Here is a 19863-nt window from a genome sequence, read left to right as displayed (position 1 = left end):
ACTTCTACTTTCCAAAGTAATTCACGTAGATAGTTTCTAAATCCTCTAGTTACTCAAGGACTTATTATTTTAGGCAGCTTCAAACTAAATATTTTTTAGGTCCAGAACAGTTGTTCTGAACCTTTCGGAACCCGCGGACTGGTAAAACTTCGAAAAAATGTTGCGCCCTTCAAAAATCAAAATCGATCTCAACTGTAAAATTGGCGACTTCATTTAATGCTGCCTGTTTGATATCAGGTATTTATAGGTGGTGTTATTGAGGTTTCCGCAAGGCTAAGCTCGTAAAGTCCCGTGTTAGACCTCTAATATGACTGTTTGGTATCCGTTCAAGAAATGAGACTTTGATGTTTGCTATTACCTCTAACACACTGATCACTGGGGCGATTTTTTTCAAGTCAAAATAAGTCAAAATTGATTACAAAGTCAAAATTGTTTTGCAACCCACATTTCGTTTCTATCGTAGATGTTCGCACTGTCGGTGAACTTTTCATGTGACATTATACAGCTTGTAGCCTACTTTATTGGCCTACCGCTGTAGACGGCCCATTGTCTGCTTATTGTGAATCATAAACGGTTGATTAGTTGACTTGGTGTTATGCTCAACATGCTGCAATATCCCAACTGAAACAAGACTGCGTCGGCATTGGTTCTTATATCAAGAAGAGGTTGGTGAAAAATTGTGATGTAGACACCATTGTCAGAATGAAGCAACACGGTGTGTCACCAGCAGTGTACGCACAGCTTCAGTGTTGCCAGCCAACAACTGCTGCCGTTGAACGTTCTTTCTCCGTTCTATGGAAGCTACTTATTAAGGACACATACTTTCTACCCGAGAATGTACTAAAGTATCTTTATTGTACTGCAACAAATTTCTACCATAATGGGTGATGTAACTGCTGGAATTCTTGACGAATGACGATTTTCGTTAAAACGAAGTTTTTTCATGCGAAAATTTGTCGGTTCTCAAGGCAAAAAAGTTTGTTCAGGCCTAACTACTTCGTAAGGACAGACAGTTCCAACCAGAAATGATAACGAGTAGCACAATTCTAGCATTATGTGCGAAAACACCTAATTCACATACATGAGGTCAACATTTTGTCAAAATTAAATTTTTTTAAGTAATAATTGCCCTAAAGATCACGCCTAAATGCCTGCAGTCAATGATGGCCAAGACAAACGTGTTGTCACGAATCATATGAATGAGTTGAGTGCGGCCCTTGACATCCAGCGGAATGTGTCAGACTAGCTCGCCAAACCACGGTTAAGAACCATAAGCCATTACTCACATTGATTGGCTATATGCTGTTCTTGATCGGTAATGTATTGCTGCATCGGAATGCCGTCGACATAAATCCCGTCGTCGCGTATCTCGTGCCGCGGAGATCTTGGTATAATCTCATCGGATGCATGTGGGGGCTGGTCCTGATACCAGGCGTCGTCTATCAAGGCGTTGATCAAAGCTTCCGACGACTGATAGCATGCTCCGCGGTTACACACGTTCCTGTACAGAAACATTCACTGCAATTTGTCGTAAATACAGTTGTTAAACTAGACGAGGTGGCCAGTGACGAAAAACTAAACTTTACATTGAATGTACTTAAGATTATCGACATGGGAGGATTAACAAATAAGTTTGGCTCGGAATTTTCGAAACAAATGCGGCCCACAGGCGAAGCAGCCCCTGCCGGTAATTATGAAAGGCAAAATTATTGTGAAGCTTGGAAATGTTTATTCTTCGCAAACTGATCTAGGCATTCGAAATGTAATGGTGCATAAATCCGGGTTGTAATGATTCGAGTCATGACTCGACTCGAGTCAGACACCAGTCACGATTTTCTGATGACTCGACTTGTATCGAGTCATTTTCTCAAAATACGGAAATGACTAGAAACAAGTCATATGACTCGAGACTCAGACGGCCAAGAGCAATGTTTCATTGTAATTTCGAAGAGTAATAAAGTATAACTACCCGATTGAGAGTTCGTCTATTGGTACTGGTACATGAAAATGCGACCAGAAACTACTAAAAGTGAGGAAAATTAGTGTATTATACATGCGAACCATTCGATATCATCAAACAGAGTTATAACAGTGGGTTTTAACAAGACTTTATCTGGAAACTGAGCAGTCAACAAAATGACTCGGACTCGAGTCATAATACCATGACTCAGACTCGAACCTCTGCTCGATGACTTGGACTCAGACTTGGACTCGGTGGTGAATTGAAAATGACTCGACTTGACTCGAGTCAAAACTAAAAAAAGTGAGATTGACTTGTGACTCGGAGCCTTGTGACTTGGTTACAACCCTGGCATAAATGTATTTATCTATGCATTGGATGGAGACATTTGACAAGTATCACTCATTATGACAGTATGAAATAGTTCAAATATGTATCTTTTATGCGACGACAAAGAATACGATGTCGGTTCTACATCGCATAAAATATAATTCAGTACTTTTCCGACAGTACCTATTTCATTGCACTTTAGGACAATGCTGTGGGTCGATCACAACTTCACAGTTACGCTGTTTCCAGCAGGATTGTAATCAGTCGAGTCGCGATATTTTGGTGACTCGACTCGAGTCATTTTTTCAAATGCGTAAAATGACTCGACTCTAGCCAATTTTTTTATTGACTCGACTTGTACTCGAGTCTTTGTACATCACTCAAATCAAGTTTTTTGACTCGAGACTAGGACGGCTGAGACAGACATTTCATTGTAACTTCGAAGAATAGTAAAGCCACCACACTATTGGTATTTCGTCTATCAGTCATGATACTTGGAAAACAGGGCCAGAAACTGTTAGAACTGAGGAAAATTACGATATTATGAATGCGAGCCATTCTATATCACTCGAGCAGAGTTGAAAAAGGTGGTTTGAACTGAATTGAACTTAAAACTGAACAGTGAACATAATGACTTGGACTAGGACCCGAGTCATAATATTACGACTCGGGCTCTCTGACTTGGACATGATTTGAAAATGACTCAACTCGACTTGTGTCACATCTGTACAAGTGTGTTAGACTTGTGACTTGTATACAACCCTGATTTTCAGCAAAGTGCTTAGCTTTGTACCTTATTAATGGTTCACCCCGATACGCCAAACCGAGGTTTCAAGGCTTTCGCTGTGGATAATGGTAGGAAGCATATAGCTTCAGTACTTGGATCATTGTGCTCTGCCCTAGTTACAAGATTCCTGCACCCAAACGGCTTGTCAATTCATACTAATCACAAGACACTAGAACATTCAACAATCAATCTCAATCTTACGTCCACTGAACCTCCCTAATCCTATCCTCCGAATATCCCATGTCCCTGGCGGCACGAACCGGCTCCGATGTCATGCCCTGGTGGAAAATCTCTTCGCGGTGCCTGCTCAGTTCTACCGGGTCTGTGATGGGTGGCGGAGGCGGCGGCAGGGGCCCGGAAGATTCGACTGGGCGGAGCTGATCGATCGGCACCGGTCGCGAATTTGGGTGTCTGGACGCGATGTTCTCGACCCAGGCGGGCCCGCGATGTCGCTTCAAAAAGTCGCAGCTGAGAAAAAGGAAGCATTGTTACTGCGACAATCGAATCGAAAGCTATTATTCACTTGGGTAAGCAACAGACTGCTCAGTTAGGTTTTAACTCATGGTTGTGATGACCCAAACCGACTCATATTTCAACTCGAGACTCAGTTGGCCAAGAAGACCGAAATTTCATTGTAATTTCGAAGAATAGCAAAGTAACCACACTGTTGGGATTTCATCTGTTGAAGGGGTCACCAACCTTTTTGCAACTAAGAGCTGCTAATTGAAGCCGGCAGGCTACCATTTACTCCCGTCGTTTACCCGCAACAGACTGAATTTCCGCTTTGATATTCTATGGATAACTAACCTACGGATAGATACGCAACACCCGTCGTCACGCTTGCTTGCCCGGAGGAAATTACTGCTCAGCAATCTGAACGCAACATAATTGCTAATTCCATAGCTGACGACCCGCGTGTTTAAATTCAATATAGCTGATCTCATTCGAAAGCTACTGCGGCACTGATTCCGAAAATATACATTAAAATCCAATCAGGACAATGGAACTCCCTTGAAATACACCTCTGAAAATTGTAATTGCGGAACAATCGCAACCATGCGACGGCCATTGTTATGGTCATTGTGCTGCGTCGCTGCGATTGTTTAGAACAATGCCGATTTTCAGACTTTGAGGTGTATTTCAGAGGGGTTCCATTGCCCTGATTAGATTTTAATGTAGCCACCATGCCCGTAATTCATATTATCAGTGTTACTTGCTGCCAATTAGCGAGAAGCATGTTGCCGATTAGCGTCTGCACTGCACTGCACAACAGCAAGCGATCTCATGCCGAGTTGGTTCGCCATTTGTACGCATGCGCAATTAGGTCATTGAATGCTGCACTCAATGACAAAGTATACAACGACCTAGCTTGCTGTGCAGACATTTTAAATCTCACACGTACGAAACTTGAACTATGTTCTGATACAGTGGCTCTCGACCGGTGTGCCGAAGCACATTAGTGTGACGATTGGACTGATCAGGTGTGTCGCGAGCAAATGTGGTAAACTATGTCGAAGTATAACAAAAATCCCAATTTTAAGTGTGGCATTGTTGGTTTTTCTATTGAATTTACCTGATCAAGACACGCGATGCACCATCCGATGCAGTGAACAGATATAAGGATGTCGAGGCGGAGGCGACCGTAGTTACGGTATCTCAATCTAGTATTTCAATTCGGCATCCTCATTTGGGCATGGATTGGGTCTTTCTCTGGGATTTTTATTGCAGTAAAGACGTTCTGATCGCAGCAACGTATAGGGGCACGGAATCTAATAAATCTGCAACGCTTTGTAACTTGCTATTGCACTGCCATGAATCAAACTGGGGCCCTCGCCGTCAATATGCTAGTTTGCCCACATAGTAGCATTTAGGATAGTAATAACTAAACTATATCGCTTGATTATTTCACTGGCATTTAAATTTGAGATTTGACGTCAATTCAGGCAAGACCGCTGAAAATTCACCGGGTCAATTTTTTCAGGCTATTGATTTTCATGAAGTCACCCACATTGAGTTTTGCTACAGTGCCTGGGATACGGAATGGTTCGAGTATGTCATACCCTAATAGTTATAGGGAACTTGTTTCAACTTTTTTATATTTTGTGAAAATTAAACGCATCTTAACTGCGACTTTTCGCGAATTTGCTGCAACAAAAACTTGCCCTAGTTATTAGCTGTAGTCTTAGTTGCGCCTATCGAAAACCCAGTCGTCTGTACAAGCCTGCGCGTGTCCAGAAAATTCATCGCCAAGCCGATCAGTAATCCACCTTTATTGTCAAAATCCAAGTCATGTAAACACAGGACGCAAAGTCAATATGTAATCCATAACAGCGATACCGGCAACGGTACATCAACGACACTACCACACACATGTTACACGTGTACCATATTTGAACAGTTATTAGTTAATATTTCACTTTTGTTCGGTTCTGCTGGTTGCAGCCTGATAAAACGAGAACAACGCGTAACCAACGGAGGTGAGCAAACACCATAACCAGTTGTCGTTAGTAAGAGGTTTGCAATGACTCGACTTGAGTCAGACGCCAGTCGCAATTTTTTGTTTTGACTCGACTTTTACCCGAGTCATCGTGCATGACTCAATCAAGTCAAATAACTTGACACATTCTATATTGCTCTATTCAAGTCTCGTGTATCACGACCGATACCTGGTAAACAGGCACAAAAATCCAATTTTATCTGTGGGAATAAACATGTTAAGGGTGACAGAAATGTGTATATTATGACATCACCCTAGAGTTTTACAGAATCGGGTTAAGACCGTCATGACTCGGACGCGATTCTGAAGGCAGTGAAGTGAAAATCACTCGACATAACTTGAGTGAAAACTATAGAAGTAAAATTGACATGCACCTCGGAAACTTGTGGCTTGGTTACAATCCTGGCTGGTACTTTAGTAAACGTAAAAGTAGTATTGCAAATTTCTATTGGAATACAAACTGAAGTATCGAGTCCCAAGTGAGTAAATAGTAACTATTTTAAGCCTAGCCTCGCTATAAAGATAAATATTTGAAAGGTTTCTGTAAATCTTTGCAATAGTAGGTCTCAATTTCACAAATCCCTATATCAAGACTTTACGCGGGGGCGCAACCCTGGCAAGAACGTACGGTCGCCATCACATTAGAAGCTGTAACGGTAACAGATACTTACTGAGGATGGAATTTTGCGTGTTCTACCCAGATGTCGTCGCCGGGCTCAAAGGCTGCCAGACCACCGTGACAATAGAAGCATCGTACGCGGTCAAATTCACCTAAAAATAATTTTATCGCGTTATTAGTAAAGTGAATAACTGACTACTCAAACCGCTTGATAGCGGTAACATACCATAATATATTAACAAGATGATTATTTTGCCAAGACATTCATAAGTTGTATTTTAAAACCTATTTATTTTGGCACGAGCAACTATCACACATAACCTGGTTTGTTGCCATTGTAACTCAACGAATTATGTTATGTTATATCATACTTTATTTTATTTTTTTGGATTCTGGATTATGCATCCGACATAGTAGGCATAGACTACATACAGAGTGCACTAGCTGGATGAATAGATAGCTCTCAAAGTGAACTTCCCTTCCAGTTTAGTGTATTCGGCGTATGGTTTTAGTACATTAACATTCCACAGAAGGCTGTATTCTCTGAATTACAAGTATCTTTTAGAGGTCGGTCTTATATAACGATGATTGTATCACATAAAATGCCTTTACTGGAATGAGTATTCGATTAATATAATATTAATCGTTATGATAAAAAGATTATATTCTCTACTAGTTGCTGACGCTTGATCCTGACGAGTGTCAGCCTAAAATATTCGGGTTCATTTCGATATGGATATACTATTTATTTGTATACCGAACGAGTATAACACATTGACAAGTTCAAAGGTACCAAACCCAACACCCACCTGTGTAATAGAAACCAGCTTCGGCTATTTCTCTTTCTGACGCATTCAGACGCGATATTCTTTGAAAAGGGGGGCGAAACGTTGCTTCCCTCACACGGACGTCAGTCATGTTGTCATTATGCGGTGTTAGACAGGGATATTCTCTCTGCACAGAAAAGAAGATATATCAGTACATCAGTGCATCTGTACATCCATCAGTGGTGATGATTACAAGTCATATGACTCGAGACTGGGACGGCCAAGACAGACTATTTCGTCGTCACTTCGAAGAATAATAAGTCATCACATTATTGGTATTTCGTCTATCAGTCCTGATACTTGGAAAATAGTGCCAGAGACTGTTTAGACAGAGGAAAATTACTGTATTATGAATGCGAGCCATTCTATATCACTCGAGCAGAGTTGAAAAAGTGGGTTGAACTCATAACTGAGCTGTGAACATAAAGACTTGGACTCGACCCTCCACTCACCGACTCGAATTTGACTTGATGGTGAACTGAAAATGACTTGACTTGACTCGAGTCAAAACTATAAAAGTGAGAACCTTGTGACTTGGTTACAAGTCCTTGAGTAGAGGTGTCAGTTACAAGTAGAAGTGACGATTTGTAAGATATGTCAAAACGATTTCAAGTGGAAATGAGTAGAAAATGAACTATCTGAAATATACTGGAGCAAGCAGTTCCACAAAGCATAGTTGGTTAAGCAGTCGCATACTTGTAGCAATTAATCGCATTCGGGACTAACACAGTCTTGGACAATTAGACAATTCTAATTACGGTGCATAATTAGACCAGGGTTGTAACCAAGTCATAAGGTTTCGAGTCACAAGTCAATCTCACTTTTATAATTTTGACTCGAGTCAAGTTGAGTCATTTTCCATTCACCACCGGGTTAAGTCAGAGTCATAGTGTTATGACTCGAGCCCGAATTCAAGTCATTGTGTTCACTGGTCAGTTTTGAGTTACTATTTTTCACAAATCTGCTCGAGTGATATAGAATGACTCGCATTCATAATATCGTAATTTTCCTCAGTCTTAACAGTTTCTTGCCCTATTTCCCAAGTATTAGGACTGATAGATGAAATACCAACGACGTGGTGACTCAACTATTCTTCGAAGTTACAAGGATATGTCTGTCTTGGTCGTCCTAGTCTCGAGTCATATGACTTGGTTCGAGTCACGCACAATGACTTGAGCACAAGTCAGGTCGTTACACAAATTGACTCGAGTCGAGTCATTTTACGCATTTGAAAAAATGACTCGAGTCATTACGACTCTGAATCAGACCAGTAATTACACAGTCAATTTCTCTCGGCTGGCTACGCTCCACTAAAAAGCAGGCCCAGGAAACCCAATTCTTTTCTGAAAAATACTTTTCAAGCAATACAGAAAACAAGCGGGGCCACTTACCGCCCAATTTGTCCTGCCGGCGTTGGACGGGGGCCGACTTCTGGGTGGTTGAGAATGTCCCGAACTGGGTGGAGGTGGGTTATTACTTTGAGGGGGTGGCGGTGGGGGGTTATGCCCCTGTCTGGGTGTGGAAGGGCGTCTTTGTGAGGGCGGTGGTTCTTCCCTACCAGCTGGCGGCGCGGATCCGTATGGATATCCGGGGGCAGGCGGCGGGTCTTCCCTTCTGGAAGTGTTGGCACGGTTATGTCCCGAACCCTGCCTGACCCTAGGGGTCTCTTCAGTCGGTTGAGATATCAAACTGTGATGGGATGACGGTGGTGGTACCGACGAAGAATGTGGGTGATACGACGCAGATCCAGTCCCAGCTGGGGGCCGGCCCCGCCCATGGGACCCATTCCTGCCCCCACGTATAGGAGATATCGATGAATGCCGGGTCCCGGCAGAAAACTCCGACGGGCTTGAATTTCGGGTGCTGGAACGTGACACACCTTCTCTGTACGGTGAATTACCCACGCTATGAGTGGGGGAGAGCAAATTTGGGGCCCTGCGGTCACGATTACCCGCACCTCTAGGGTCTGGAAGACCCCTATATCTTGTCGGGTACGACATGAATGATTCTTCGTCCCGAGGTGGATTCGCGGGAGGGTGCGTGGGGTAGGCGTTGTATTGACTTGATGCGAGGGATGGCTGTCTGTTGTAGGACGATTGCATGGACAGGACTGGGGTGGCGCGTCCCGTTCTTTGAACCGGCAGAGGCTGGTCGCCGCAGTCGCCGTCTAACATGAATCTAGACGCAAAATTTTCTTTAGAAACCTCGCCTCGAATTATTATCATTAATACTCAATTCAGATTCCAGTACCGAGTCACAAGTCAATTTCATTTTTACAGTTTTGAGTCGAGTCAAGTCGAGTTATTTTCAATTCACCACCAAGTCAAGTCCGAGTCCAAGTCAGCTAGTTGAGGGTCGAGTCCGAGTCATAGTGTTTTGACTTGAGTCCGAGTCCAAGTCAATATGTTCACTGATCAGTATTATTCAGTTCAATCGGGTTCAACCCACTCATTTCAACTCTGCTCGAGCGATATAGAATGGCTCGTATTCGTAATATTGTAACAGGACTGATAGACGAAATACCAATAATGTGGTGACTTTACTATTCTTTGAAGTTGCAATGAAATGTCTGCCTTGGCCGTCCCAGCCTCGAGTCGTATGACTTGGTTCCAGCCAGGCAGAATGACTCGAGTAGGCCTACAAGTCGGGTCAATACAAAAATTGACTCAAGTGGAGTCATTTCACGCATTTGAAAACATGACTCGAGCCGAGTCATCAAAAAATCGCGACTCAAGTCATTACAACCCTGATTGTGCCCAACCCTAATATGTTAACTAGGTGCAACAACCTGTACCATAGTTTTAGTCACTGATAACTCGAAGCAGTGATCTTTTTTAGGCACCTAAACCCAAACCGACCAAAACAATTTAGGGGTGAGGACTAAAAACGTTGAAGAACTGGAATATCGAAAAAAAGAAGAAGGGCAGTTGGTTGGTCCGCCGACGCAAGAGACTGAAAATCAAGTCTCTATCCGATCACGATGCCATTTTTATTTAGAATCGAGAATAGCGAAATAATGACCGGCGCCCAATGCAAGTACAGGATCATAGGATAGCAAGATCAAAATGCGCAAATGCCGGGTAATCATTGTAACCGATGTTTCCTCCAATTTTTGACGAGACTGTGCACACTCACCAGCTCACTGCGCAGATCCTTGGACAACAGTGCGTAACGACTAAAAAAAAGGTCATCACTTCGGATTTTTTCTGCGCAACTTGGATTTTCTGTGCGCAGAGACCGTGTCAGCACTGCGCATTTGCGCAGCTTAGAGGGAACATTGATTGTAACACTTAATACCACCAAGGAACGGGTAACGCGAACGTCCGTTAAAAGTAACTGCCAAAACAACGGTATGATAGCTAAATCAACATACTTTATTAGATAGGTATATATCCGTTCAAGCAATTACGAGGTTTGCATTATATGAGGTTTGTATTTGTCTTCCTAATATCAACGTTCAAACTGATCAAACATTAACATGAAATAAACATCGATTTGAAAAACAGCGATAGCGTTACGATGCACAATTCAAAAGAGTCTGAACCAATCAGAATGTCGCTTTTCAGACTTCACTACCAGCTAGCCATAGCTGTTAGTGGCTACAAACGCGGTGGAACAAATTTTTTTTTCACTTCGTTACGACAATCTTTTCAACATGTGCCTTGGAATCAACTTTTATCAAAATACACCAACCAAAACTCTGTCAACAAAAGGAGTTCGTGTATCACCTAAAAATAGTACATTGAACGCTCTCTCATTCGAAATTTCATGCTGGTGACGTCATATTTTGTGATACGATTGTTGATATACAATGTTCTTTCCAATTCTCTACTAGTTGCTGACGATTACCCCTGACGAGTGTCAGCCGAAAATATTCGGGTTCATTTCAATATGAATATACTATTTAATTGTATATTGAAGTTCTGTACCTCCAAGAAGCTTTTCAACATCAACAGATTTTCAAGTATCATTTTGCAGAAATGCCACGAAAGCAATATTTCATTTTCCCATCAAAAACTGCATTCGCATTTTGTTGTTACAAATTGAGATTATCCAAGCGCGACGGTGAGAATTTTCTGACTGCGCAGTGCACAATCATTTCGCGTGATCAACACTTGAAAGGGTTAGGCTCTTTCGCTATTTGCAATACAGCTAACATGCAATCAATTCTACGGTTTCAATTTTTTGCAACTAGAAACTGCTGAATGATATTTTAACCCCATTTCGACGCATTGCCTTACCAACTACAAAAATTAAATTAAATTTCATGATATTCATCGACGAATTTGTGTCAGGTCTACCCTATTTACACAGCGTTAGGGGAAATTGAAACCCATGAACAAAACCACACTAGGAAATTTTAGCAACACTCAAATACGCCATGGGTGGGAAATGAATATATTCATGCGAGCCGGCTCATTAACTATCAAACCAATGCATACCTGCAGTCCGGTGACATTTGCTCATGCCTAATACGTGGATTGTCGTTTCGAGACCAATTAGCCACTACGATACCACAATGAAAGCACTCGACCGCGTCTCCTTGTCCGATACAAAAAAATCCGCACACAACAAGCAAGCGTTTGTTCCGAAATTCATTTTCGTCATCCCAAAGTTCTTCGAAAGAGTAACTGCGGAGGGTAAAGGTGAAAATGTTCATAACATCCGACAGGCGAAAACATAGGATCAGGGAAAATCAGTTATTCAAGTGAATCAAATTTGAGTCGACCGCCATGGGCATGAAGTCAGGGGTGGTCAAAGTAGTCGGCATTGCCACTCAACTAAAAGTAACGCGTCAAATCTCCACTCCATAACAAGTAGAAGTGACGATGCATGATCTACGCGACATGACAAAACCACAAGTGAGAGTACTCTACTTAGAATGTAAGTTCTGATAAATACTCAGGCAAGTTGTCTCAAAATGTAGATACGGTCTTGGGGTTTCGTGCTTTTACCAGATAATCAAAGGCGGCTAATTTTCAAACTGCAATACCTATATTCACGACTGAAGCGGAACAATTTATCACGCGACAAATAGACGCAATCTTCAAGGACGTCTTTGTTTACCATTACACACTACACAGGGGTGGGGGCGGGGCTATTTCCATTCCCATTGATTCTATGACACACAAGAGAGGCAAACAAACAACTTTTTACTTTGCACAACTCAAAGAGGAAAGGTATGTAGAGAAGTAGGACCGTAAGCCGGGGTAACTTTGGACTTAAGGGCAACTTTGGACACTAAGCAGTAAAAGATTTAAATGGTTATTGATGGAAACGGGTTGCTGCTGGATGTCCGATTCTTTTTCATGAGGCCACAGTACCACAAGTAATCTCAATAAAAGGTGGATTCATTTCACTACCAGATAAACTTGACCCAACATTGATAAATTAATGGCGGGGGTCAATTTCATCAAAATTGATGGCCAATAAACTTCTTACAACCAAACATAGATAGCATGTGATTCATAGATTCAAAACTTCGCAGCAGATACCTCTAAGTAGTCTTAATCCATGACAAAAATCTCAGTGAGCTCACCCTTAGATCAATACAAGAAAATGTGATGTCCAAAGTTACCCCGTCAAATTTTCTCAGAACGGGGTAACTTTGGACAGTTAAAAATGTGATATTTGAGCTCTGGAAAGTGGCTTCTTCATTTGTGTCAAAGTGTATCGTCAACTATATTCCTTACGACAGCCTGATGGCTTTTCAAAATGGAATTAGAAGGTTAATAAATCAAGAGTATGCCAAAATATGAAAAATGGGTAGGCAATGAGCTGAGAGATTGTAATCGGGTGTAAGCTACTTCAAAAACGTATCGCATACTCCTAAAGATGCGCCTGCTGAATATGGGATATCGTAAATTAAAACAAATATATCCATCAGAGGATATAGGAAAGGGAAAATGTATCTTTTTAAGAACAGTAAGATATTTGAAATCGTCAATAAATCACGGTAACATGCTTAATGTTTGCTGTCGATTGCTGACACTGCCAGTGGGATACCCCTATCACCATATGTTATTTACAAGTCCCAATTGGTGAAGTCACGAGGGAAAATTGCAGAGGGATGAATAAGGGGGTATAAACCTTCATAGACTATCTATTTTTTTCTTCTTTTTTTTTGGGGGGGGGGATTAGGTAAAAATCATGCAATAGGCCAGACACATACTATTTTGTTTCAGTTTTAGCCACTGTTCTCATCAACTTTTGCCAAATAAGCCTCATTTACGAGGTTTCATAAACAGTAGAGTGTAAAGGCATACAAAAAACTACATTGTCCAAAGTTACCCCACATGCAGGGGTAACTTTGGACACGGATAATTTGCAAAAATAAGGTACTTATTTATGACCATGAAGATTTTGGATTACGTAATTCTAATCTTTGCCCCATGACCCATGAAAAACACAAAACTTGCCTCCCCTACACCCTAGCATTTCCAAGATACAAAGCGGAATTGTTGAAAATTGTCCAAAGTTACCCCGGTTTACGGTAGTGTAGAGAAGCAGTCAAAACCCGTCCAAGCACTTCCAAACAGTAGTACTTCTCATATTCCAGTATAGGCTTACACCGTGCGCTCCAATTTTAAAATCTTGACAAGGAAGTTGATCATATCAGTAAGTTATGTTTTAATGTAACGTTAATGTTAAAAAGCTGCTCATGGCTATATTGGATATTTAAAATTAATTTTATTATTGTAGAATCGTGTATCAACAGCATAATGCCGTAGTAAAGAAAACACTATGAAGTTAAAGTTTGAACCATTCGCGCTATGACAAGGAAGTTGATGTCATATAGGCCTACACTGCTACACATAGGCTTATAGCCCTTTGTGCTTCAATTTCCAACATTTCAAAACAAAGACAATGGCGATTCTACAGTAGTAAGAAGGCACTCCAAGAATATATATAACTGAGTCAGAATCTGTTATCCAATTTGTCATGACAAGCCTCAGCTGCGAGTTCATCACAGTTTTCAAAACAACAGATTGGCAAAATCGACATTTCACTATATCGGCAAATTGCATGCACTCTCGGGCATATTGCTCAGTTGCTGTACAGTTAGCATTTAACGAAAACAAATGGATTGATATGACAGTATTTTCAGCAAGTAAGCCAGCAAGCCTATGTTAAATCAGGCGCAGCTAGCCGAGTCTAAGCTCCAGGAAATCCATCTGAAGACCTGGTTCCTGTTGGCGTGTCAAGAAAACAAAAACTTACAGACGATTTTGCGCTATTCTCATGTCCAAACCCCTCAAGAATGTGTCCAGATCTTGTGAGTTTTCGATCCTTGACACGTAACCGCTTTGAGGGTAGGTTGATGCTTGGCTCTGAAAATTCAGAACCAGTTTGAGTACGTTTTACGAATGCCGACAGAGAAATTGATACATCATCTCCGTTCAAAGACTGACAGGTATTAATAAAATTGTGTCCATCAAATGTTAACTATGATTAACGGTTATCGTAATTCTGCATTCTGCAAGGTTAATAATCTACTTATATCATTTCTTGTTTGCTGAGCAGCATTCTAAAAGGACCGTATATATACCTAACGCTCATGAAAAGCAAAGCAGAACTTGAAACTATTGATATGCAACCAACCTTAGCATGCTGGTTGCCCAGCAGTAGAGTGTAACTTACCTAGTTGGAGTGAAATACCCTGGGGGAAAGACAAGAAATACAAAAGACCCAACGCTACATCAGCTATTGTGCGAACAAAACCTTTAGAAAAGATATCCGTTATCGCCCCTGGTATAACCAATTTACACAAAAGTTCACACACAATGCTCAGCATCGGGATACATCTAAATGAAATTCATACACCGCTGTAGAAGGGCAACATCATTACAGCAAAAAGCCTTCAGTTAGCAAATACCGACAACAGCTTCACGCATATGCACTTCCCTGGTAAATTCAGCGTACAAAGATTCCATTGCTGCAATAATCCATGGTTTATCACACATGTTAAAGGAGCGAGGATTGCAACTTATTAATGACCGAATACATTGGTATTTGCGCATTAGTTACATTGTAAATTTAGATACTGGTAAGCTTGAATGCATTGAATTTTGTGCAGCAACTGTAACATTTCAGTGGCTTTTGAGCTGCAACGTGCAATACCTCAAATCTGTGGTCCTCTACCGGCTGGTACGAAGCTGGAGGTTCAACGGTAGATTGTGTAGTACGCCCGCCTGGTGGAAAAATTGGGGAAAATTGATAACTTTACCCTTGAACACAGTTTGAAGAAGCAGTAAACAGGTAATTTTCAAAATCAGCAGTATTTAGAATGCAAGTGATGATATTAATTCACAATTAGGCTAAAATTGGTAACATGACGCTGACCTCGATGTGTGCGGCTACTGACTAGGATGGATAGTATTAGGGTAATAGATGACAACCACAGACAATATAGTCAATAGAGCTTATAACAACAGTTAATCACCCAAGCATGAACGCCCTATCAAGAGGGGCTCCAAACCTACTACAGTAAGCCTTTGAAAATATAGGTTATAAAAGCACTCGAGTGTAGTTGCTCATACCAGCAATCAGCCGTGCAACTGTTATTGTTATGTGGCCATGCCAACCTAATCTCTTTCAACTCTGTAGTTATGCATGACGAAACAATCATAGTACTATAGTAATGCTTTTTGCTCAGTCACCGGAAACTATGAAACTAGAAACTATGAAACTAGAAAGATTTTTGCATAGAATATTCTCAGGGAATTGACGAAAGGACTGGAACCGTTAATTTCAAACAATGCCAGACTACATCCTAAGTACACGAATCCACATGTTCAAACTGTTAAAAATCAAAACCGACCTGAGCTGGAGCCGTGACGGGAACGGTGTCCTGAATAAATATCCCTCTCCGAACTATGGTTACTTCTAGTCTCGTGCTGGTTATTTCTACTTTCGTAATGGTGAACTGATTGTTCCTCATTGCCTGTAGCTGTATTGCGTACCGATCGAACGAGGGATCGCTGCTGAAAAACAAAACGGTATTGTCACAACACAAAATCGGATAGATTGTAATTATAAATAGGGGCTGGGGTGGTCAGTAATCAAGAACCTCTACCAGGGTTGTAACCAAGTCACAAGGTTCCGCGTCACCACTCAATGTCCCTTTTATACTTTCGAATCGAGTCAAGTCGAGTCATTGTCAATTCTCCAACGAGTCAACTCCGAGTCCAAGTCAGTGAGTACAGGGTCGAGTCCGAGTCATTTTGTTCACTGTTCAGTTTTGAGTTCAATCCCGTTCAACCCACTTTTTCAACTCTGCTCAAGTGATACCGAATGCTCGCATTCATAATGTCATAATTTTCCTCAGTCATAACAGTTTCTGGCTCTATTTTCAAGCATCAAGACTGATAGACGAAATACCAATAATGTGGTGGCTATACAATTCTTCGAAGTTACAATGAAATGGCCGTCTTGGCTGTCCCACTCTCGAGTGGTTCGAGTCATGTACAATGACTCGAGTACAAGTCGAGTCAATACACAAATTGACTCAGGTGGAGTAGAGTCATTTTACACATTTGTAAAAATGACTCGAGTCAAGTCGAGTCACCAAAAATTCGTGACTCGAGTCGAGTCATCAGAAACCCCACCACTACTCTAGTGGGCGTTGCCTACATCTGCTGCTTGGGCCCAAGGCATTCGTTGTGTTTCCAGACTACTTCCAGTTTGACTAAACAGTTCCTTAGTGAAAGCTAATTATTGATTACACTTTGGACTTTATAAAGTAGAAATTGGTTTCCGGATATGCTTGTACGGCCTTCAGGAGTGAAATTGTCATGAAAACTGGGCGTACGAGCCTCTGTTTCATGCGAATTGGACATATTTTCAAAAAATGCATCTATTTGTAGGACCATTTGTTATTTTATGTTAGCCATGAAGATTTCGAAAGTAGCCTCCTCCAATTGCCTGCTAAAAGAATGAGACCCATCGACAAAATCTACCTTTCAAACTACTCGCTCGGAGTAACTTTCAGATCTCTATTCGACACATCATTGAAATGACTACTGCAACTTGTAATTGAGTGGAAATATAAGACTTTACTTTTTTTGTGGATATGAAACTACTTTGATCATCTCTGTGTGAGAGAAAAATGACGTACAAAAGTACTTTGCAGCGCAATGTCGGAGAAACAATAGAAATGCATAAAATGGTTGCCCGACATATGAGCATGCGGCACAATGAAAAACGACAGTTCAGCGTGGAACACATCACCATGCGTCACTTCAGCATGTGACTGTATAACCAAAAAACTTACCCTAACCCAAAACATAGCCTAAACTAACCTAACCTAGCCTAACCTAACCTAAACCCTAACCCTAACCCAACCATAAATCCAACCCTAACCTACCCCTAACCCGTAGTTTAACCCACATCGTCATGTGTCACATGCCAAATTGTCGCAGGCCGAATTGTTGCATGCTGTAATGTCGCATGCTCATATGCCGAGGTACTTTTTGAAGTACTTGAAGTAGATTTTGCCTACTCCCACTAATTTTTAAGTAGTTATGATTTTAGACTACTTCTACTTGACAGTTTTCAGTTTTGTAGGCAAAAATAATCGTAGAATACCTACTTACTCACTTACTTGTGAGCCACCACTCCTACTTCTACTTGAGTAGAAATCCCGGCGTTACTTCTACTTCTACTTGAGTAGCGACAGTGACTATTTTGACCACCTCTGCTCATATGTCCACAGACCGCATAAAATACCAAAGTTTAATTTTGACACGTCAGAAAGCAGTAGGCCTACTACTAAAAATACCATATATTAAACTTGTCTCACCGTTATATGCGCCGATCCACCTGCACGTCCAGGCGAAGCGGGATACTGTAAAATAACTTGCCACATTTTAACAGAACGGGACATTTCGAGAGGAATTTCTTACAGTCGGAATGCTTTGTACATAAGTGAAGACCTTCTCTTCGGTGGTCGTTTGTCTTCCTGGGAGGGCAGGCATGCTCTGCAAAATTAAGATACCGTAGTCGAGTCACAGGCATGTTAAATAAACAGGGATCTTAACTTATCAGTAGGGCGGTTTTTTTTTGACATGTCAAAATTTGTCAAAATTTTGTCAAAATTGTATCGTAGATTTAGCACTGTCGGTGAACTTATAATTTGATATTTTACCGCTTTTAGCCTATTTTATAGGTCTACCGCTGTAAACGGCTAATCGTCTGCTCATTGTGAATCATAAACGGTAAAAAAAACAAATAATAGGTAGACATGGTGTTATGGTCAACGTACCGCAATATCCTAACTGAAGAAAGACTTCTTGTGCATTGCATCATTCTTATATTAGGAAGCGCATGAAGAAAAATTGTGATGTAGACATCATTGTCAGAATGAAGCAACACGGGGTGTCACCAGCACCAGCAGTGTACGCACAACTTGAGTGTTGTCGGCCAACAACTGCTGCTGTTGAACGTCCTTGACAAGCTTCTTAGTAAGGACGTGCACTTTCTACCCAAGAATGTAGGAAAGCATCTCTCGTTGTACTACAAAATATTTTAATTATTTCTACCATAATACATATTGTAACCACTGGAATTCTTCATATGGCCAGATTTCGTTAAAATATTGTTTTTTTCATGTAAAAACATGCCTGTTTCTAAGCCAAAAACGTTTTTTCAGGCCTAACTACTTCGGTAGGACAGTCAGTTCTAACCAGAAATGAAGATAAGTGGTGCAATTTTAACATTATGTGGGAAAACACCTAATTTGCATACGTTAGGTCAAAATTTGGTCAAAATTCTGTTTTTTAGGTCAAAATAAGTCAATATTTTGATTTTTTAGGTCAAAATTTTCTTTTTTTTAGGTCAAAAAAAAACCGCCCTACTTATCAGTACAGACCAATGAAAAATACATGGCAATGTGTAAGCTTAGTGATGGGTTAGATGCGCATCTTGTTAATGTCATATAAAGGGTTGAATTTCAAAGGAATAGCCTCAGAGCAAAATGAGCCTTTGTATAGAGGAATAAAACAGCAGGAGGGAAGATTCTACTGGACTTGTGAAACATATTTTAGTCTCTAAGGATGTCCTTGAATGACTCAAATGAGTTGAATCATGCCAGTAAGCATTGACAACGCTTGTATAATCGCACTGAATTCACGGATGGTGGATTCAATAACACAGTGAGCATGAGGAACAAGGAAGTAACTGACATACAATTACATTTCAGCTTTTGCTATTCTATACATAGATTTTGAGCAAGGCTTCTCGGTATCTCAGCATTACGACAGCGCAACCACCATTGCCAATCCGATCTCAGAAATGATTCCAAACAATAAATACAGACACAAGTTACCAAACAAGAAATGGTACAGTTCGACTGTCTAATAATGAGACTATGAAGAAATAACGGATGAAGAGTTCGTGATCATTATTGTACTTCTCGTGCCAATCTTTGAAAAGTATTGAGAACCGACTATTAAAAAACTTACCTTCAGACTTCAGTATTCATTATTTAGGGTAGTCTGGGCGTTATGATGAAAAGCAGCAAGGGTGATCTCCTAGGTTCTAAAACAGTGATTACCAGAGTGGGCGATATCGGGCCCCCATGGTACAGACAGATGAGCAAAAATAAAAAACAGGGCACTTTGCTTCACATTACACCAAATGTGCTTATTTTTGGGTTCTCTCAACTTCGTCGCAATGCCGCGTTGAAGTTGGACCCTAAAACTACTTTCACTCCATAAAATTAGCATTTCAGCAGAAAAAACTGTTTAAGCAGAAGTAGAACCGGTACCGTATACAAAAAAAAACTTCTGGCGAAAGAGAAACAAGCAAATAAAACCTACTAGACTAATGCGAATACTTGATTAA

General features: G+C 41.0%; 1 protein-coding gene across 3 annotated transcripts in view; it reads right to left on the bottom strand.

Annotated features, from left to right (window-relative positions):
• Nucleotides 1-19863, bottom strand: part of LOC145435023 (baculoviral IAP repeat-containing protein 2-like) — a 406058-nt gene that overhangs the window by 4212 nt on the left and 381983 nt on the right. Inside the window, exons 6-17 of one of the 3 annotated variants that reach the window (XM_080312289.1) lie at nt 17925-17999; nt 17822-17866; nt 15842-16004; nt 15142-15212; nt 14242-14351; nt 11463-11651; nt 8618-9198; nt 8412-8584; nt 7003-7147; nt 6246-6345; nt 3279-3545; nt 1287-1501 (exon numbers count right to left, since the gene is read on the bottom strand). In XM_080312289.1, coding sequence (XP_080168415.1) covers nt 1287-1501; nt 3279-3545; nt 6246-6345; nt 7003-7147; nt 8412-8584; nt 8618-9198; nt 11463-11651; nt 14242-14351; nt 15142-15212; nt 15842-16004; nt 17822-17866; nt 17925-17999 — 2134 coding nt within the window. Of the gene's footprint in view, nt 1-1286; nt 1502-3278; nt 3546-6245; nt 6346-7002; nt 7148-8411; nt 9199-11462; nt 11652-14241; nt 14352-15141; nt 15213-15841; nt 16005-17821; nt 17867-17924; nt 18000-19863 lie in introns of all 3 variants that reach the window. The other 2 variants (XM_080312287.1, XM_080312288.1) reach the window with 2 other exon arrangements.

Source organism: Botryllus schlosseri, chromosome 3 (assembly GCF_051294905.1).
Source record: "Botryllus schlosseri isolate E-star chromosome 3, Bs_hap1, whole genome shotgun sequence".
Lineage (NCBI taxonomy): Eukaryota > Metazoa > Chordata > Ascidiacea > Stolidobranchia > Styelidae > Botryllus > Botryllus schlosseri.
Note: the sequence above shows the minus strand (reverse complement) of the source record. Positions and strands in the feature narration are given on the sequence as shown.